The 15,045-nt window shown below is 34.1% G+C and overlaps 2 protein-coding genes across 2 annotated transcripts in view; one reads left to right on the top strand and one right to left on the bottom strand.

The window, feature by feature from the left end:
- Positions 1–15,045, bottom strand: part of LOC105321200 (vitellogenin receptor) — a 39,206-nt gene that overhangs the window by 5,419 nt on the left and 18,742 nt on the right. The window contains exons 10-30 of the mRNA XM_034445430.2: positions 12,810–13,011; positions 11,995–12,196; positions 11,349–11,465; positions 10,584–10,812; positions 10,104–10,197; positions 9,798–9,904; positions 9,499–9,711; positions 8,773–8,948; positions 8,385–8,513; positions 8,220–8,282; positions 7,992–8,117; positions 5,957–6,067; positions 5,443–5,553; positions 5,157–5,279; positions 4,808–4,971; positions 2,581–2,801; positions 1,908–2,096; positions 1,220–1,416; positions 989–1,108; positions 541–793; positions 7–174 (exon numbers count right to left, since the gene is read on the bottom strand). Coding sequence (XP_034301321.2) covers positions 7–174; positions 541–793; positions 989–1,108; positions 1,220–1,416; positions 1,908–2,096; positions 2,581–2,801; positions 4,808–4,971; positions 5,157–5,279; positions 5,443–5,553; positions 5,957–6,067; positions 7,992–8,117; positions 8,220–8,282; positions 8,385–8,513; positions 8,773–8,948; positions 9,499–9,711; positions 9,798–9,904; positions 10,104–10,197; positions 10,584–10,812; positions 11,349–11,465; positions 11,995–12,196; positions 12,810–13,011 — 3,315 coding nt within the window. The remainder of the gene's footprint in view (positions 1–6; positions 175–540; positions 794–988; positions 1,109–1,219; positions 1,417–1,907; positions 2,097–2,580; positions 2,802–4,807; positions 4,972–5,156; positions 5,280–5,442; positions 5,554–5,956; positions 6,068–7,991; positions 8,118–8,219; positions 8,283–8,384; positions 8,514–8,772; positions 8,949–9,498; positions 9,712–9,797; positions 9,905–10,103; positions 10,198–10,583; positions 10,813–11,348; positions 11,466–11,994; positions 12,197–12,809; positions 13,012–15,045) is intronic.
- LOC105321118 (uncharacterized) lies at positions 13,504–14,741 on the top strand. The gene is made up of 3 exons (XM_011419327.4): positions 13,504–13,585; positions 13,988–14,084; positions 14,221–14,741. The coding sequence occupies exons 1-3, from the start codon at positions 13,574–13,576 to the stop codon at positions 14,667–14,669; spliced, it is 558 nt and encodes a 185-aa protein (XP_011417629.2). The 5' UTR covers positions 13,504–13,573; the 3' UTR covers positions 14,670–14,741.

A 15,045-nucleotide genomic window follows, 5' to 3' on the forward strand; every position in this document is an offset into this window, starting at 1 on the left:
ATGTACCTTTTATACTTCATGTAGCCAAGAACACCAACGATCAGTAAAAGCAAGAGAAAGCAGCACAAAGTGACACCTACAGTTATTGAGGTGTGTGTGTGGGAAGACCTTCGACTGAGGTCCTCTAAAGGTTCCTCCTCATTGCAGTAGGTACCAGTGTAACCCGCCTGGCAACTGTATGTACATAAGATTATTGTAAATTGATTCACAGACAAATAAAAATCATTAACTGGTATTATATGCTAAGCTAGGCTACATTCTTGTAAGAGAACAATATTTTGTCATTGGTACAATGTTATTGTACATGCAAAGTGTAATGAGAACATGGTATAATAATGTATTTCTTATTCTTATATCAAACAGAATTCTTTAGATCAACAAATGTAATTTGAACAAAATCATGTTATCCTAATACAAAATAAGTGAACCAAATTTAATCCTTCACTGTTTGTGATCTTACTTTGCTACTGAAATAAGCTAACATCTGTATTGTCAGCATCTTAATATTTATGGAAAAAATTATATTTTAGTGTCACTTACATGCAATAATCCATTTTCTTTTCCTCCGAGTAAGAACATGTGCCCCCATTCATACACAGCAGGTTACACAGGGACACAGGAAGGGTGGAGGTCTCTGTACGGGGGCCCAGTGTGGAGTTGATCACAGATAGCAATGGTGTCAGGGTAGTGGTGGAGGGTGTAGAGATTTTTTGTGGCGGGCCGGGGGATGGAGAAGCTCTTGGTGGACTCTGTGTTGTATTTATGTGGGTTGCAGAGGTGGAAACATAAGGACCTTACACAAAAGATTTGAAAAATAAACAATGGAGAGCAATCACAAAATGTATTATCTTTCTTTAATCAAAAGAATTATCTTTTTTCAAATGCATTAAATTAAATGAACCTCATTATGGTTATGCTGTCCATGTACAATCATTTTAACAGAATCACGAATGTCATAAAAAATCTTAAATCAACTGTAAGCTCATACTTTTACAGATCTTTCCACTGATGAGGTCCCATCCATCAGGGCAAGCACAAACAGCTCCCTCTGGTGTCACCAAACACAGGTGTGAACAGGACCTCCTATGACACACATCTGAGCGCGGACCTACAACGATATAAAACCATTGCGTTACAATATTGTTCTAGAAATCATGAACTATATCCAAGTAAAAAGGGAGGGAAGATAGCAGAAACAATTCCTAGTAGTTTGACCTGCCTGGATTCTGGAGAATGGGGTGAATGACTTTTAAATGCAGAGAAAAGTCAAGGTCGGAGGTCAGAGCTTGCCTACTTCCTGTGAGACGATTGTACTTGTACAAGGAATGAGAATTCTCCTCTGTGAAATACAGGTGATCTCCAAAGACGGCTACAGATAGAAACCTCATCAGATGTCCCCCTTTAAGAATGGTTTTTCTGTAGGTACATTAAATACAAAACTGTTTTATACATGTTTATAATATTTCAATTTGTATCCATCAAGCTATAATATCAAACATTAAGATTTATTCCAAAGGGAACATAATTCCCAACAGGAAAGGGGAGGTCACCAATAATTTTATTCCTACTTCAGCCATTGGAATCATTAGAATTGTGTGAATGTTTAATTTTCATGAATTTCCTGGGTATCCCTAATTCCATAAAGTTAAATGATAGAATAAGAGGCTGTTGGTGTCCAATTGTTTGTACATTAAAAGTTTGAGTTTCCAATGTATTTGCAATTTATTACAAACTTTATAATTACTGGACAAGAAACAGAGAGAGGGGAGAGAAAAAGAGGGAGAGAGAGAGAGATTTTTACACATTTTATATAATTAAATTTCATAAAATGAATCATCTCAATAGTAGATAAAATTCATTTCAACCTGAGCTGAATTTAATGAAACCTTCAAAGATATCCTGATCACCTGTTATGTCCATTCATATCACAACTGTCAATGACCCCTCGGTAGTGATCAATCCAGTAGAGGTATCCCGAGAACAAGTCCAGGGACAGACTGCTGATCATTGTAGACTCAAAGTCCATCACACTCCCCCTCTTCTCCCCAGACATAGTACTCCTCTGGAGAGCGTCGCCGTACAACCAAAACATCAACCTAAAATTACCAATGGTTCAAAAAGCTGGTTTGTTTTGGAAATGGTTTATTTATAAATGATACTAGAAATAATATATAAAAAAATTATTTTTGATAAGTATTAAAAAAACAAATACGATAGTTTTGCAGTTTAAGAGATGTCACTGATGCTGCTGTATCAAATATTCTGATATTGTGTACATGTAGATGGAATTCTAATACAAGGTACAAAATATATTGACATTGAATACCCTTCAACCTTGCTCTAAATCCTAACTTCAATGTGAAGTTCAAATTCATCAGTCAAATATTTCAGTTTTTAATCATTTCAATCCCTGTGTAAAAAAGGGAAGTGAGAGGGTTCAATATTTTAAATGGTTATAACAATTTGAATTTCGAAAAATACTGGTAAATCAACAAATCTGAGAATATATACAATTCATCTTAAATAAAATTATTGTTAGGACCATTATTTCAAAAAACATATTAGTAAAAATTTGTTTACCCTTTAAGGGGGTGAAGAACAATGGACCCTGTTTCTTCATGGAACAGTGAGATGCATCCTTCCTTTAAGTATCTGAGGGGACACACGATTAGAGCAGGTGTTGCAATGTCTGATAGGTATAGATTTTTGCCCAGCCAATCGTAGGCCACAAAGGCAAACTTGGCAGACCTTCTCAGGAGAACTTCGGCTTTTTGACGATTCTGATTTGTTCTCAAAAGTAGCTGATTATATAAATAATAAAAAAAAACCTTTAACATTAAAATTTCAGATTTTACCCAAAATTAATTTCTTTATCTATCTGGATGCCGTAACGGTAGAAACATATAGAAGACCAGTTTGGGCAAATAACCACGATTTACTAAGCACACACGGTAATTAGGTTTTTTTGATGCAGTAGAAGGGATTTTCCATTAAAGTTTTCTAAAACACTTAATTTGCCATGAAGCAATGTCTTGGTAGGTTTCATGCGATAAGCCTATCTTGTGCGTTTTGTGCTGAAACTTGCAAAATGCATTAAAAATATGGCACCAATTGTTTGTACACTCTGCTCACCGTCCATATTCATTTGCAGATCCTGGTTGTCTTTTTTCCATTGCCGCTTGGCCTCAAGGAAATGTCTTGTTTTTGGCTCTAAACTTACAGCTTCCTCTGGCCAATTGGAATATTGGCCTTGCCAAGGTTGTCTTTCGCAAGGAGGGACAGGGCTTCCATTCTGTCATAACCTAACTCCAATGATTTTTTGGCTGTTTTTGGAGAAAGTTTTTTCATAGCTTCCCATTTTTTAACAAGCGGCTTCAGCCTTAATTTTCAACCTTACTATATGGGAGTCTGCCATTTTGTTTACACAAGGAATATTTGGAATATAGAGTGCATGTCAAAGAGGGTCTATAATCAAAGCGTGGCAGGGACAGTGTAGAGCACACGGGGATTGAATGAAATTCCTCCTTGAAACAAAACAACCAACCACAGCACATTGCTGAACAGTCCAAAAAAATAATCTAAAAGGCATTGTGGTAATGAAAGTCTGCTTCCTCTCTCACAGACATAAGGCAAAGTTCATCTTCGTCGTACAATATATACCATGAAGGAAGTTGTAGAAAGTCTCGTAGAGTTGGCAAATCCATAATGATTACGATAGTAGTCACAAAAAAAAAAGATTTTTCATCACAATATCACAATAACAATGCAAAATTAAGTTCAACACGCCTTGTAAACAGTAGAATAAATTGACGTGGCTTTGTCTATGGCGTGAATTTTGAAAATGAAGCTCAACAATGATCAAGGATGAAAAAGGGGGCACTGTCAAATATGATTGGCTGATAGATGTTATTTATTAATTTGAAGATTGATTGCATAATAGAGTTTTTTTTTTTTAGATTTAGCTAATTTGATTGCATGGTTAAGGGATACCTCCGCTAGGTAGCATTAGCATTAGGGGCCTAAGGTGATATCCGTATTGCTGGTCAAAAGTAAAAAACAATGGGCTAATTCAATTTGTCAATTACTAAATTTTATATAATTCCTTATGCTAGATAAGGGGGCACAATACAAAACCTAAGAAGGAGATGAGGGGCCACAATACAAATCCAAGATGGTGCTGGTCTAATATACTTTACAGAAACAAAAGATGTTTGTAAAACACTTATGCCCACTCCCTTGGAAACATCCGTGAAAAAAATGAATGGAAACTGCAAATAATTGGAATTTTCTGAAGTCAAAGGGACATAACTCTGCCGAAAATTGCTCAAACTTGACCTAGACATTATTATGATAAATCTGTATACCAAATTTAATTTCAATATGTGCAACCTCTGCAAAAAAGTGAACGGAAACTGCAAATAAGTGGAGTTTTTTAAATCTAAGGGGCATTACTCTGTCAAAAATTGCACTATCCTACCTAAATAGAACTTGACCTAGATATTATTATGATAAATCTGTAAAACAAATTTCATTTCAATATGTGCAACCTCTACAAAGAAAAGTAAACAGAGACTATTGGTGGACTGACTGCCCGACTGACAGACAGCTGCAAAGCAATATGCCCTCTCTTCGAAGGGGGCATAATTAATACATATTAAACAAAGTTTAATCGCACAGATTGTAATCTTTTGTACAGTATCAGTGCAAATTAGTTTATTGCATGTAAAATCACTTTTCCACATTTTCTTTTGGTTGCAATACAAGTATCATAATTGTAATAAAGAATATAATACTTTTGATTTCTCACCTTTGGATCTTCTGATGATATACCAAAGATGTCTCCTGTAGATATATCTACATCAAAGGCTACAAAAGACTTTGAGGCACTAACAGTGACTAATTCTCCATGATTGTCCGAGTCGTAGCGGGTGATCAAACCTTGCTCCAGGAACAGCAAATAGGGCAATGGATCTACCAGAAAGGAAATAAATGGCAAAAAATTCTGACACCCTCATCAATAAGATATCTACGAATTGTTCTGATCAAAAGAGTTTTTTCCTTATCTCCCATGTTTAAATGACATCATGATTGGCCATGGAAGGGATGAGCAGGTACTAGTGCATTAGCTGCAAAAAGCATTATATAGAGCCACTAACCTGGTGGAATACAAGATGAATTGCTGGAGATGAAGTCTGGAGAACATTGACACAGCCTGCCTCCCTTAGTGTTAACACAAGTCTGACTGCATCCACCATTGTCTGCCTCACATTCATTGATATCTAAACAAATAAGCTTCTTGATGCATTAATTAAAATAAAATTCATTAAATATTTTAATAAAATAAGATAGGTTCAGAAAAAAATGGGAAGAAAGGGCAATACTACATGTCCTATAAGCCATATGCTGCCGACTCAAAGGGGCTTGAGAAAAAAAAAATGGTACCTTGACAGGAGCCATTGATTTGTATTTGGTATCCGGGTCTACATCGACAGACACTTCCATAGGGCATAGAAACACATTTGTGATCACAGTGGTGATTATTACATGCTGTTTCTGAAAACAAAGATTGAATGAAGACTACATGTATTTTATCAATTTTTGTATCAGTTTATTCAATTAAATTAGCACATTGTAATAAACTAATTTCCATTGCAATATCACATGCATATGTATCATGAAGTTCAGATCACAATTATAATACACGATGCACATCCACTGCCAGTACATCTTTTATCCATTTAAACAAGATACTGTAAAAGTGGTTATTTACGCTGCTGATTATGTAAGAGTTTTTTTTATAGTCAAACAATTCACAGATGCATAATTTACCATAAAAAAGTTTTAATTTCCTACCACACGCACGGGGATAATTTATGCAATTTTAAGCTTAAAGGTTTCTTTGGGTTTTGAAGATCCAGGGTGGGTCAAATTTTAGGTATCTGCACACTAATCTTACCACACTGGTGACCTTCATCGGAGGCATCAGAACAGTCTGGCTGACCATTACAAACAAGGAGCTCCAGGATACAGTGTCCCGAGTCACACTCAAACCACCCTTCTCCACAGTCTGAAAAATATTCACAACATCTATATGTCTATAACTATGAAAAAGTGAAGGAGTTCTTATCGTGTAGTAGTGAGAATGAGGAAAATGGGCAATGTAGCTAGCTTTTGTTAAATTTGTTTCGGTCTCAGAGTATTTTGATAAAAAATGTCCTGATTGTTAATCGATCAAGATTGCTGTCCCAGAGTATATATTTAATACCAGATTTTGTCTCAAAAATGATTTTATTGTTTTCAAGGAAATTTCTTAAATTGGTCTGTAGGAATCCAAACATTAGATGATATAGGACACATAAAAAGGTTATTATATAAGAACAATTAAATTGATCTTTACTTTTCAAACCAAAAATTATTGCAAGACTTGAAAAGGGGAATAATTCAATTTTCATCTCTTAAGGTGTAATATCCCTCTGCTATTAATTTTACCATATATTTTTAAAAATATTTCATATTGATTTTCATCAAAGTCAATATCAATAGATTCAAATGAAACAAAGTTGAAGTAATGAAGCGCTGCTAGATTTTTCAAAAATTGATAATATGTCAAATCATGATATGAAGAAAACTAGACATAGTGGTTAAAAAAGGCAAAATTTTACTATCGCAGCATGAAATTAAAAATATCAAATTTATATGAAAATAATATACCGTTATATACATTGCCAATTCATATTACAAAACATAGTGAAGCGCTGCTTTTTAGATCAGAATAACATTTTATTGTATAGGTTTGTTACAAAAAATGCTTCAATCAGCAAGAGTTACCTTTCTTTATCATCGACTATTGAAGGTTTTACATACATGTTTTACATACAGTACATGATAAATTGCCACAGTTTCTAATTTTTCAGAAAAGATTTTCTGTTTTTAAGTTTGGATAACATAATAGTAAATGGATCCATATCATTATGTTTTAAACATGCTAAAAATGTAAACCAGAGCATTTTGTCATAACACAAATGGAAATCAAATTAATTGTCTTCCAGTAATTGGTATCATCTCCATATAGTGGTATACTGTCTTGAATTAAATGTGACATTGGTTTTTAGATTTTGATTTCCCATATCTGCTCTCTCAGAATAGAAACTCCAATATCCAGATTTAAACAAAGGAAATGCTATAAGTTTCAAATGATGATAAGTTACTAAGTTGAAAGTTTGCAATTGTCTTGGCCACACTTTTCTCAATTATAATTCATTCACCTCTGTGAACGAGCTATAAATAGAGAAATAAAACCTTTTTTCCATCCAAAAATTTTCTGGCCTAAAACATCAAATATGTACTGTTCATGTACTGAACTACTAAAGAAAATTTAGTTATATTTTTAAATAAATTAATCAATTGTGGGGAGTAGGGATATACATGTAGATATTGCCTCATAAAAATTTGATCAATATGATTCGCTTCTTGCAATTTTGCGTAGATGCTTTCTTTACTTTTTTACCCCCTGCTAAAAGTTGGAGTTCATTCCGTTAAAATGTTCTTTTTCTTATTTGAATTTAAATAAATATCGCATTCAAACAAAAATTAGGGCCCAGTAGCGCCTCCCTTGTTGCTACATGCTTTAATAATTGTGAGTTAACAGAAACAAAGTGAAATTTTTTTCTACAGGAGTTATCTCTCTTATCAGAGGGACATTACACCTTAAAATTTGAAAAAGATCAATTGACTTATTCTCCTCTCCAATATGTCAATTTAAAAAATGGTAAATGTAACAGCATTTTGACATAATGTAGCATTTCCCAAGAAACTATAAACAGAAAAATATTACTTTTATTTATTCACACTGGCTCTCTCCTGCAAATTTCATCTCATAATTAACAGCTGATGTTAGAGTCAAAGGAGTCTCGGATTATATTAAAACACCCCTGAAGCTTAGATTATATATGTTACAAACTGGTCAGCTAGCTGTACTATTTTCTTTTCACCTGTTATTATTGTCTGGTCACATTGACTTTTTTCCTCATCTGCCCCATCTTGACAATCAAGTACTTCATCACAAATGGCCTCTGATGGAATACACTGACTAACATCACAAACTAGGCCATCACACTCTGGAATCAAACAGATAAACACATTAACTTTCACTTTTAATCTACTGTATATATTTCAATATAGATGCATCAATGTAGATAGAAAAGTATTTGGAGTTTAACTTGTTTGGATGCTCGAGCAATTTCCATAGGTCTCACAGAGGCAACTGGTCTCTTTTATACATTCTGTCAGAGTTGAAATGAAAGATTAAAAATTAAAATTATCATAAGGAATACTTTATGTATATATAATCAGGTGGTGAGTCTAGACAAACTAGCCTATCTTACCGATGCAAGAAGTATTGTCCTTTTGTAGAAGGAACCCATCGCTACACGCACACACTCTAGAATTCTGGGATACTTGCAGACACAAGTGTGAACATCCACCATTGTTCCTACTGCATGCATTCTCCACTACTAGATTAACAGACACAATGAAATATATTGATATGTTCTAAATTCAAACTACTTTCATCTAATGTACAGTACTGAAATCATAAGACTAAATATTTGTCACAGAATCAAAGTATTGAAAGTACTGAAGGGTTTGAATTGATTTTTGGTAAGAAGGATATAGATTTAGAATCATTTTACAAACATTTATTTTCTTTGATCAGAATACTTTTATAGATAGAATTTAAAAAATAAACTTTGTCAGAGTTTTTTTGTTGTTTACCTGTCAGTTTTGGATTCCATATTACAATGCTGGATAAGGGAATAATGTCATGGAGTACAATGGTTTCTTCCTGATTATTCCGTAAGCTAACAGAAAACAAACTAGTTCCTCTGTCTTCTGTCCAGTATAAAACATTATCATAGATAGCCATTCTTGTCAGATCTCTCTCATACCCCCTGAAAAATGATCATCAAAGCAAATGTAATTTCTAACTTTTGAATAAGCATTCTAGACATGATCAAAATGAGAGCATTTTAAGATACTCCATAGGTTAGAGTAAAGACAGTTTTAAAATCAGCATGCAGTACTGAAACTGAACTAAACACAATGTGTGATGGCTGAAGGTCACAAAAAAGGATGAAACACTCTATGTTCTGGTCATGTACATGACAGGGCAAACAGATAGTTTTGAATCATGAATGGTGTCCATTACTGTAAATTCCTAATTAAACGCAAGGAATTAATCTTAGTGTAAAATCACGAGAAGCATCCCTCACGGATTTTAAAATCTCACTTTTATTTTCTGAGATTTGTGAATCATAAGAGATTAGGATAAAAGTTCCCCTTTTGCGATTTTATATTCTCGCGATTTGATACAAAAACACCAGGATCGCGGAATTAAGTACTCGCGTAAAATACGGAATCTACATTTTTAAGGAGAATGATTCAATTTTCCTTTGTTATGACAATTATAGCAAAAAAAGTAGTATATATACTAGTACTTACTGCCAATGAACTTTACGATAGCCACCATCAGGGACCTCAACAGATAGTATTTGTACCGCATCGTAATCCCCGTCAGCTATATATAGTCGACCTTCATAAAGTACAATGTCATTGGGATAATAAACATTGACTGATAGTGGGAGACAGGAAATGCCATCCAGTGTACAACTGAGAATTGTGGGATGCACACCCACAAGGGATAAATACAGGTGTCTGCAAAATCAATTTGATTAATTTTTTTCTTTTCTATCAATCAATTTCACCAAATTACACTTGGAAAAGATGAGTAAAATTCTTACCCAGTCATTACAGCAACGGCTAAAGATGTAAGTCTCTGCACAAAATGGGTGGAAGGAATCAAGACTCTGTGATATTCTCCATTTAGACTGGCCACTTCAACTGTTTTCTGTCAAATAAAATGAAAAGTCTCATCAGACTGCTTTAATATAACAGTAGCACAAAAGATTGATATATATTAACCAGTCATAATGGAAGTCTGTTAATTAACAACAATGTATATCATTGACAGAGCTGAACAAATTGAAACAGAAAAAGATCAAAGGCCTGCATTAAGTTATATATAGATTGAAGAAATCAGATCTTACTTTCCCCACATCTACCCAGTAAATATTTCCAGTCACTGCATCTAATTGTAACTTCTCGACAGAATGTAGATCCTTAGAATATATGATTTCCTCACTAAAAAAAAAGTTCAATGCAAGTGAGTATGTAGTTATTAAGGTACGATACCCCTATAAGAAAAGGATTGCTCTCACTAACTTGAAAAGGTCAATTATTTTCCCTTTTAGTCTATTATTTTAATTAGCATTTGATACAATGTTTCTGGGCCTGAGAACCTAATCATGAATTTTCTTGGTCTTACATGTATATACATCTTTCTGTAAAATGTCAAATTTTGTAAAAATCGGCCACTCAAGGTGACATGTACACATACTTAAATTGTATTAAATTTTAATATCAGCTATTATAATAATATATAATATATTATCTCAGTTTATTACAGTTTGTGCAATACATGTAAGAGTATGGTATGATATTAAAAGAAGACGGATCAGATAACAAACTCTGAGAACCCCATGTCGTCTGAGATATTGACTCTTGCTATGACGTCTCGTTGGATATCACTGTAAACCAGAATCCCATGCTTATGACCGACATCAAGGGAAGAAATCTTCTTGATGTTTTCTTCAATAACAGTTTCAATTTGGTTGTCTTGGTAACCCACAGAGAGAAGAGGAAACTGTTGAATTTGTTTCCTCGCACCTAAGTAAGCTCTCGGAACTTGTAAGCTAACTGAAATTATGACAAGGAACTTGCTTCAAATTGCATCAATATAAACTTTGAAAAAAAAATCATTATTTTAAACAAATTCATTAATTCATACTTTTGGAAACATCAGAGAAAAATATAACAGAAGTTTAAAATCTTGCATGTGTACTCGTTTGTATTATGCCATAAAATTTTAACTTTAAAACAAAAAATGGCACTTGAAAATTGAAGGTGCTGAATCAGCCATAAGCATTCATCATCATATGTTATTTAATAAAAGCAGGATTCCAATGACTCTCCTAACAAGAGTCATACTGATAGAGAAATTTATCGCTTTAGAAAGAATCAGAACATCTTAATAACAATTGTCCTTGTTAGGCAATTATTATGTGCAATACCCCCTTGTTATAATCATATTAAGGAAATACTTATCTAATAAGACAAAAATATTGTTTGTTTTTATTTGTATACAGGTATTAACCTAGCTATAATTAACATTCAAGGTTCTATACTTATAGTCATATCTTCATTGAATTTAGAGATTCAAGAGTTTGACTGACTTTGGCAAGTCCTGTTGTTACTTTCCAGATGTTTGTCCTCAGGACAAGCGCACCGATGTCCGGGGCCATTTGTTGGCAAACACATGTCTGAACAATCTGCACTAGAGCAAGAGTTGTCTGCAAAGATATAAGCACCAGACTCACCTTAAGCTTCATTTACATATATATATATATATACATGCACTATATTAGAATCTAAATATGAAGTAAAAACTGTATGCACTTGGACATTTTCAAGAGAACAACTGTGTGTCATTATAATTTCTGGAGGCTAAGTTTTTGTGGATTTCATGAAACTGAACTTGATTTAATTTACAACGATTAAAAACAAGTTCTACAACTTATATTAATGTCTCTTGTTGGCACAGATGTTAGCGCGAGGGGGTCATTGTTGTGGGAAGAAGCCGAAGTACCCGGAGAGAACCCACGAGTACAATGATTTCATGAGTACCCCTAGCCAATGAATTACCATCCTCATGCAACCACATTTTTTTTTAAATACAGTCATTATTCTTTATGCATACAAGTAAATCTATTTAGAAATATACATCTCACAGAATCTATAAAAAAAACCCACAATTAATCAATATCATAATTGGTCCCCACAAACTTAAATGATTCCATAGTAATTGAATGTATGGAATACCTTTAATTTCTTCATTTTGCAGCATTGGATGCATTATAATCAAGGAAGCAGTGCTGAGTATCTCCGACAGTTCTTTCTGAACATCTCTGCCTGTGAACTTATTTGCGGAGTATACCCCATGACTTGGGTTGGTCCAGTAAATCTGATCCTCAAACAAGGCAATACTGACTGCTCCCATTAGACGGTCATCATACAAAATGATCTATCAAGAGTAAAGTAAATTTGTAGATACTGTCTCTCACTGCAGTTACTTTTAATGTATCAAAAAAAAATCATTCTTGAGCATGATGATAACAACTTTCATTTTTCATAATTATAACTTTATCTAATGCATTTTCAGTTCAATCATTGCACTTCAATTAAGTGTACCAGTGATGCAAAACTACAAGGAACCATGGATTAAGCAGAAACAATTATTTTAAATTTGTTACATTCACCTCTAGAAGTTGAGATATACGGTATATGAATCTCCCCAAAACTTCAAGTACTAGTGGTTTTCATTTTAACACAATGTACAGCAAAAATCAAAGTACCAAGAATATGAAATGATTCATACTCCATGGAGCACAATTTTACCCTTCTACCACTATTTTACTCTCCTACCATTATTTCATTCTCCTACCACTATATCATTTTCCAACAACAATTTCACCCTCCTACCACTATTTCACCCTCCTACCACAATTTTTCCTCAATCTTAATTCTTATTTAATACCATTTTTTCATCCTCATACCAATTTTACCATTTTACCACTATATTACCCTTCTACCACTATTTCACCCTACAATCACATGGGTATGAGAATGTTGCAAACCTTTCTGTCCTTGCCATTCAGACCAATACTCTCCAGCTTATGGAACAAGATGTCTGCCCAGTACAAGCGGTATGTTGTGTAGTCAACAGACATTGCAGTGACATGCCCCACATCGTCTCTCACAAATTTTATCCTCCCCCTGCCATCGAGATCTGCTCTCCCAATCACACTGGGCTCACCAGCATCAGACCAGTAGAGATGTCTGTAATACAATCACAGCTATCATAATTATTCAATGAAAATAAATTTAGTCGCAAGATGTCATGTACAGTAAAAAGGACCTTCAGAATGATACTTTCGGGTGTTGAATTGCAAAGAATAAGTGAGAGATAGTCCATTGTATACAAGAAAATAAGATATTTTCTTTTTTTCATCTCTTTGGTTACCAATTATTTAAAAAAAATATTTTGTCAGATCCTGATGCAATATTTGGGCATCCTTGAGAATCCAAGTTAAATTAAGAATGGCTGACTTATGATTTGCTTCTTATATTAGGTAATACTTTCTTAAAACTTCATTATTATACTTTTAATATTTCAAATGATTGCACTGCCTAATGATCTTAATTTATTCAGAATACCTTAAACACCTACTGTTATATGGTAAAGAATGCAAAGATCCACAAAACACATGGTCAGATATCATCTTTATAGGTGAGAAAAAAAACTAGAACGAAAATCTCCTAGAGCCTCATTCAGAGTTTTCCCACTGTTCAGGTAGATTTTTTTACCTGTAAGAAACTTCATCTTCATTGAGTGGCAACCATGGGAATCACAGTAAGGGCTTTATTTTATTTCACCTCAATTTCATTTATTGGTAGAATTAGAATAATAGCTAGTACTGGTATATGAACCTTTGTGAGTAACCCAATTTTCAGCATTGGAAATAGCTACTACGTACTAGTAGAAAGTAAAAATCCTATGAAATCTTGATTTATGATATATCATTCATTCCAACTCTTTAACCCACACACTCCTGATTTTTACCACAAAATGTGAATCTCTATTAAATATCAGCAGAGAATCTACATTTTTTCTGATGCAGTTATTTATGCAGTTTTTGTGATCCTTGTAAATTTGCAATCTTTACATGATAATATAGACTATCCATGCTTCGTATGCAAATGAAATACATAAGCATCCTTAATGCTGTTTCATTTTTCATCACTTTCCTTTCAGATAGCCCTATCTGTGGGAATTTTGCTGTGGGTCACTCCATCCGAAGGATTATTGTTTGGTTTACCCAGGGGAGATGCTTTAAACTGTCCCCCTGTTCGTAAGTTAATTGTATTTTCAATCTATAGCTGAAATCCATCTTTTAATTGTATCATTTAAAAAAGAAAATGTTCTCTCAATATACGCATGTACATGTATTAAACCGAACTCAAAGACTCTTAATCTTATGTTTAAAGCTGGAGCCATTCCCTACTACTTCGGTACCACCGAGTTGATGTGTATGAGGTATGGCCTTCATAGGAAGAACCCCATCATGAAGAGACATGCACCAAGCCGATTCACCTTCAACCCGACCCATCGATGGATCTACTATGCTGACATGTTCCTTGAATTTGGAAATAGGATCGGAAAGGATGCAGCACTGGTCAACTATTACGTTCCGCATCTGGGCGACGTTTGTCCACTGGACCTTGAACCAGAACCAGCCGGATTTAGCCGACTGAGTCCTGAATGCGTCAAAGGCTGCGTGGAAAACTACACCGATAAATACGGCAATTACCACGTGTACACAAACAACTGCCATCATTTTGTTAACAAAATCTCCAAAATCATGTGTGAATCCGTTATTTGTCCCGAATGGTGTCTTCCTAATGTTCCAAAACTGATACCAATCATTTTTAAATGACAAAAATAGCTTACTTCATAACATTTCAAACAAGAAATAAACCTAGCAGACCTTTTATTATCAATTTTCTGTTTATCTGTAATTTAAAATACTGAATTGTACTCCAGGTTTCAATAAATGAATTAAAAGCTGCTCTTTTGAGTTTTGATGTGGAGGATATAGCTAAATCATTGTAAGGTCACAATGATATGCAGTGACACAATATTTCATAGATTTTCAAATGCCAAGTATAATAAAAATGTTCCTATAAATCGCACAACTGCAAAAGTAAACAAAAAACCAAACAGTGTCAAAGACGAAGCTTCCATTATACCAAATAGTTGCATAGAAAGCCATCCTCTGTCAAGCCAACTGGAATATGTTTTTTTTTAATTTT

The sequence above is a fragment of the Magallana gigas genome, chromosome 2 (assembly GCF_963853765.1).
Source record: "Magallana gigas chromosome 2, xbMagGiga1.1, whole genome shotgun sequence".
Classification (NCBI taxonomy): Eukaryota; Metazoa; Mollusca; class Bivalvia; order Ostreida; family Ostreidae; genus Magallana; species Magallana gigas.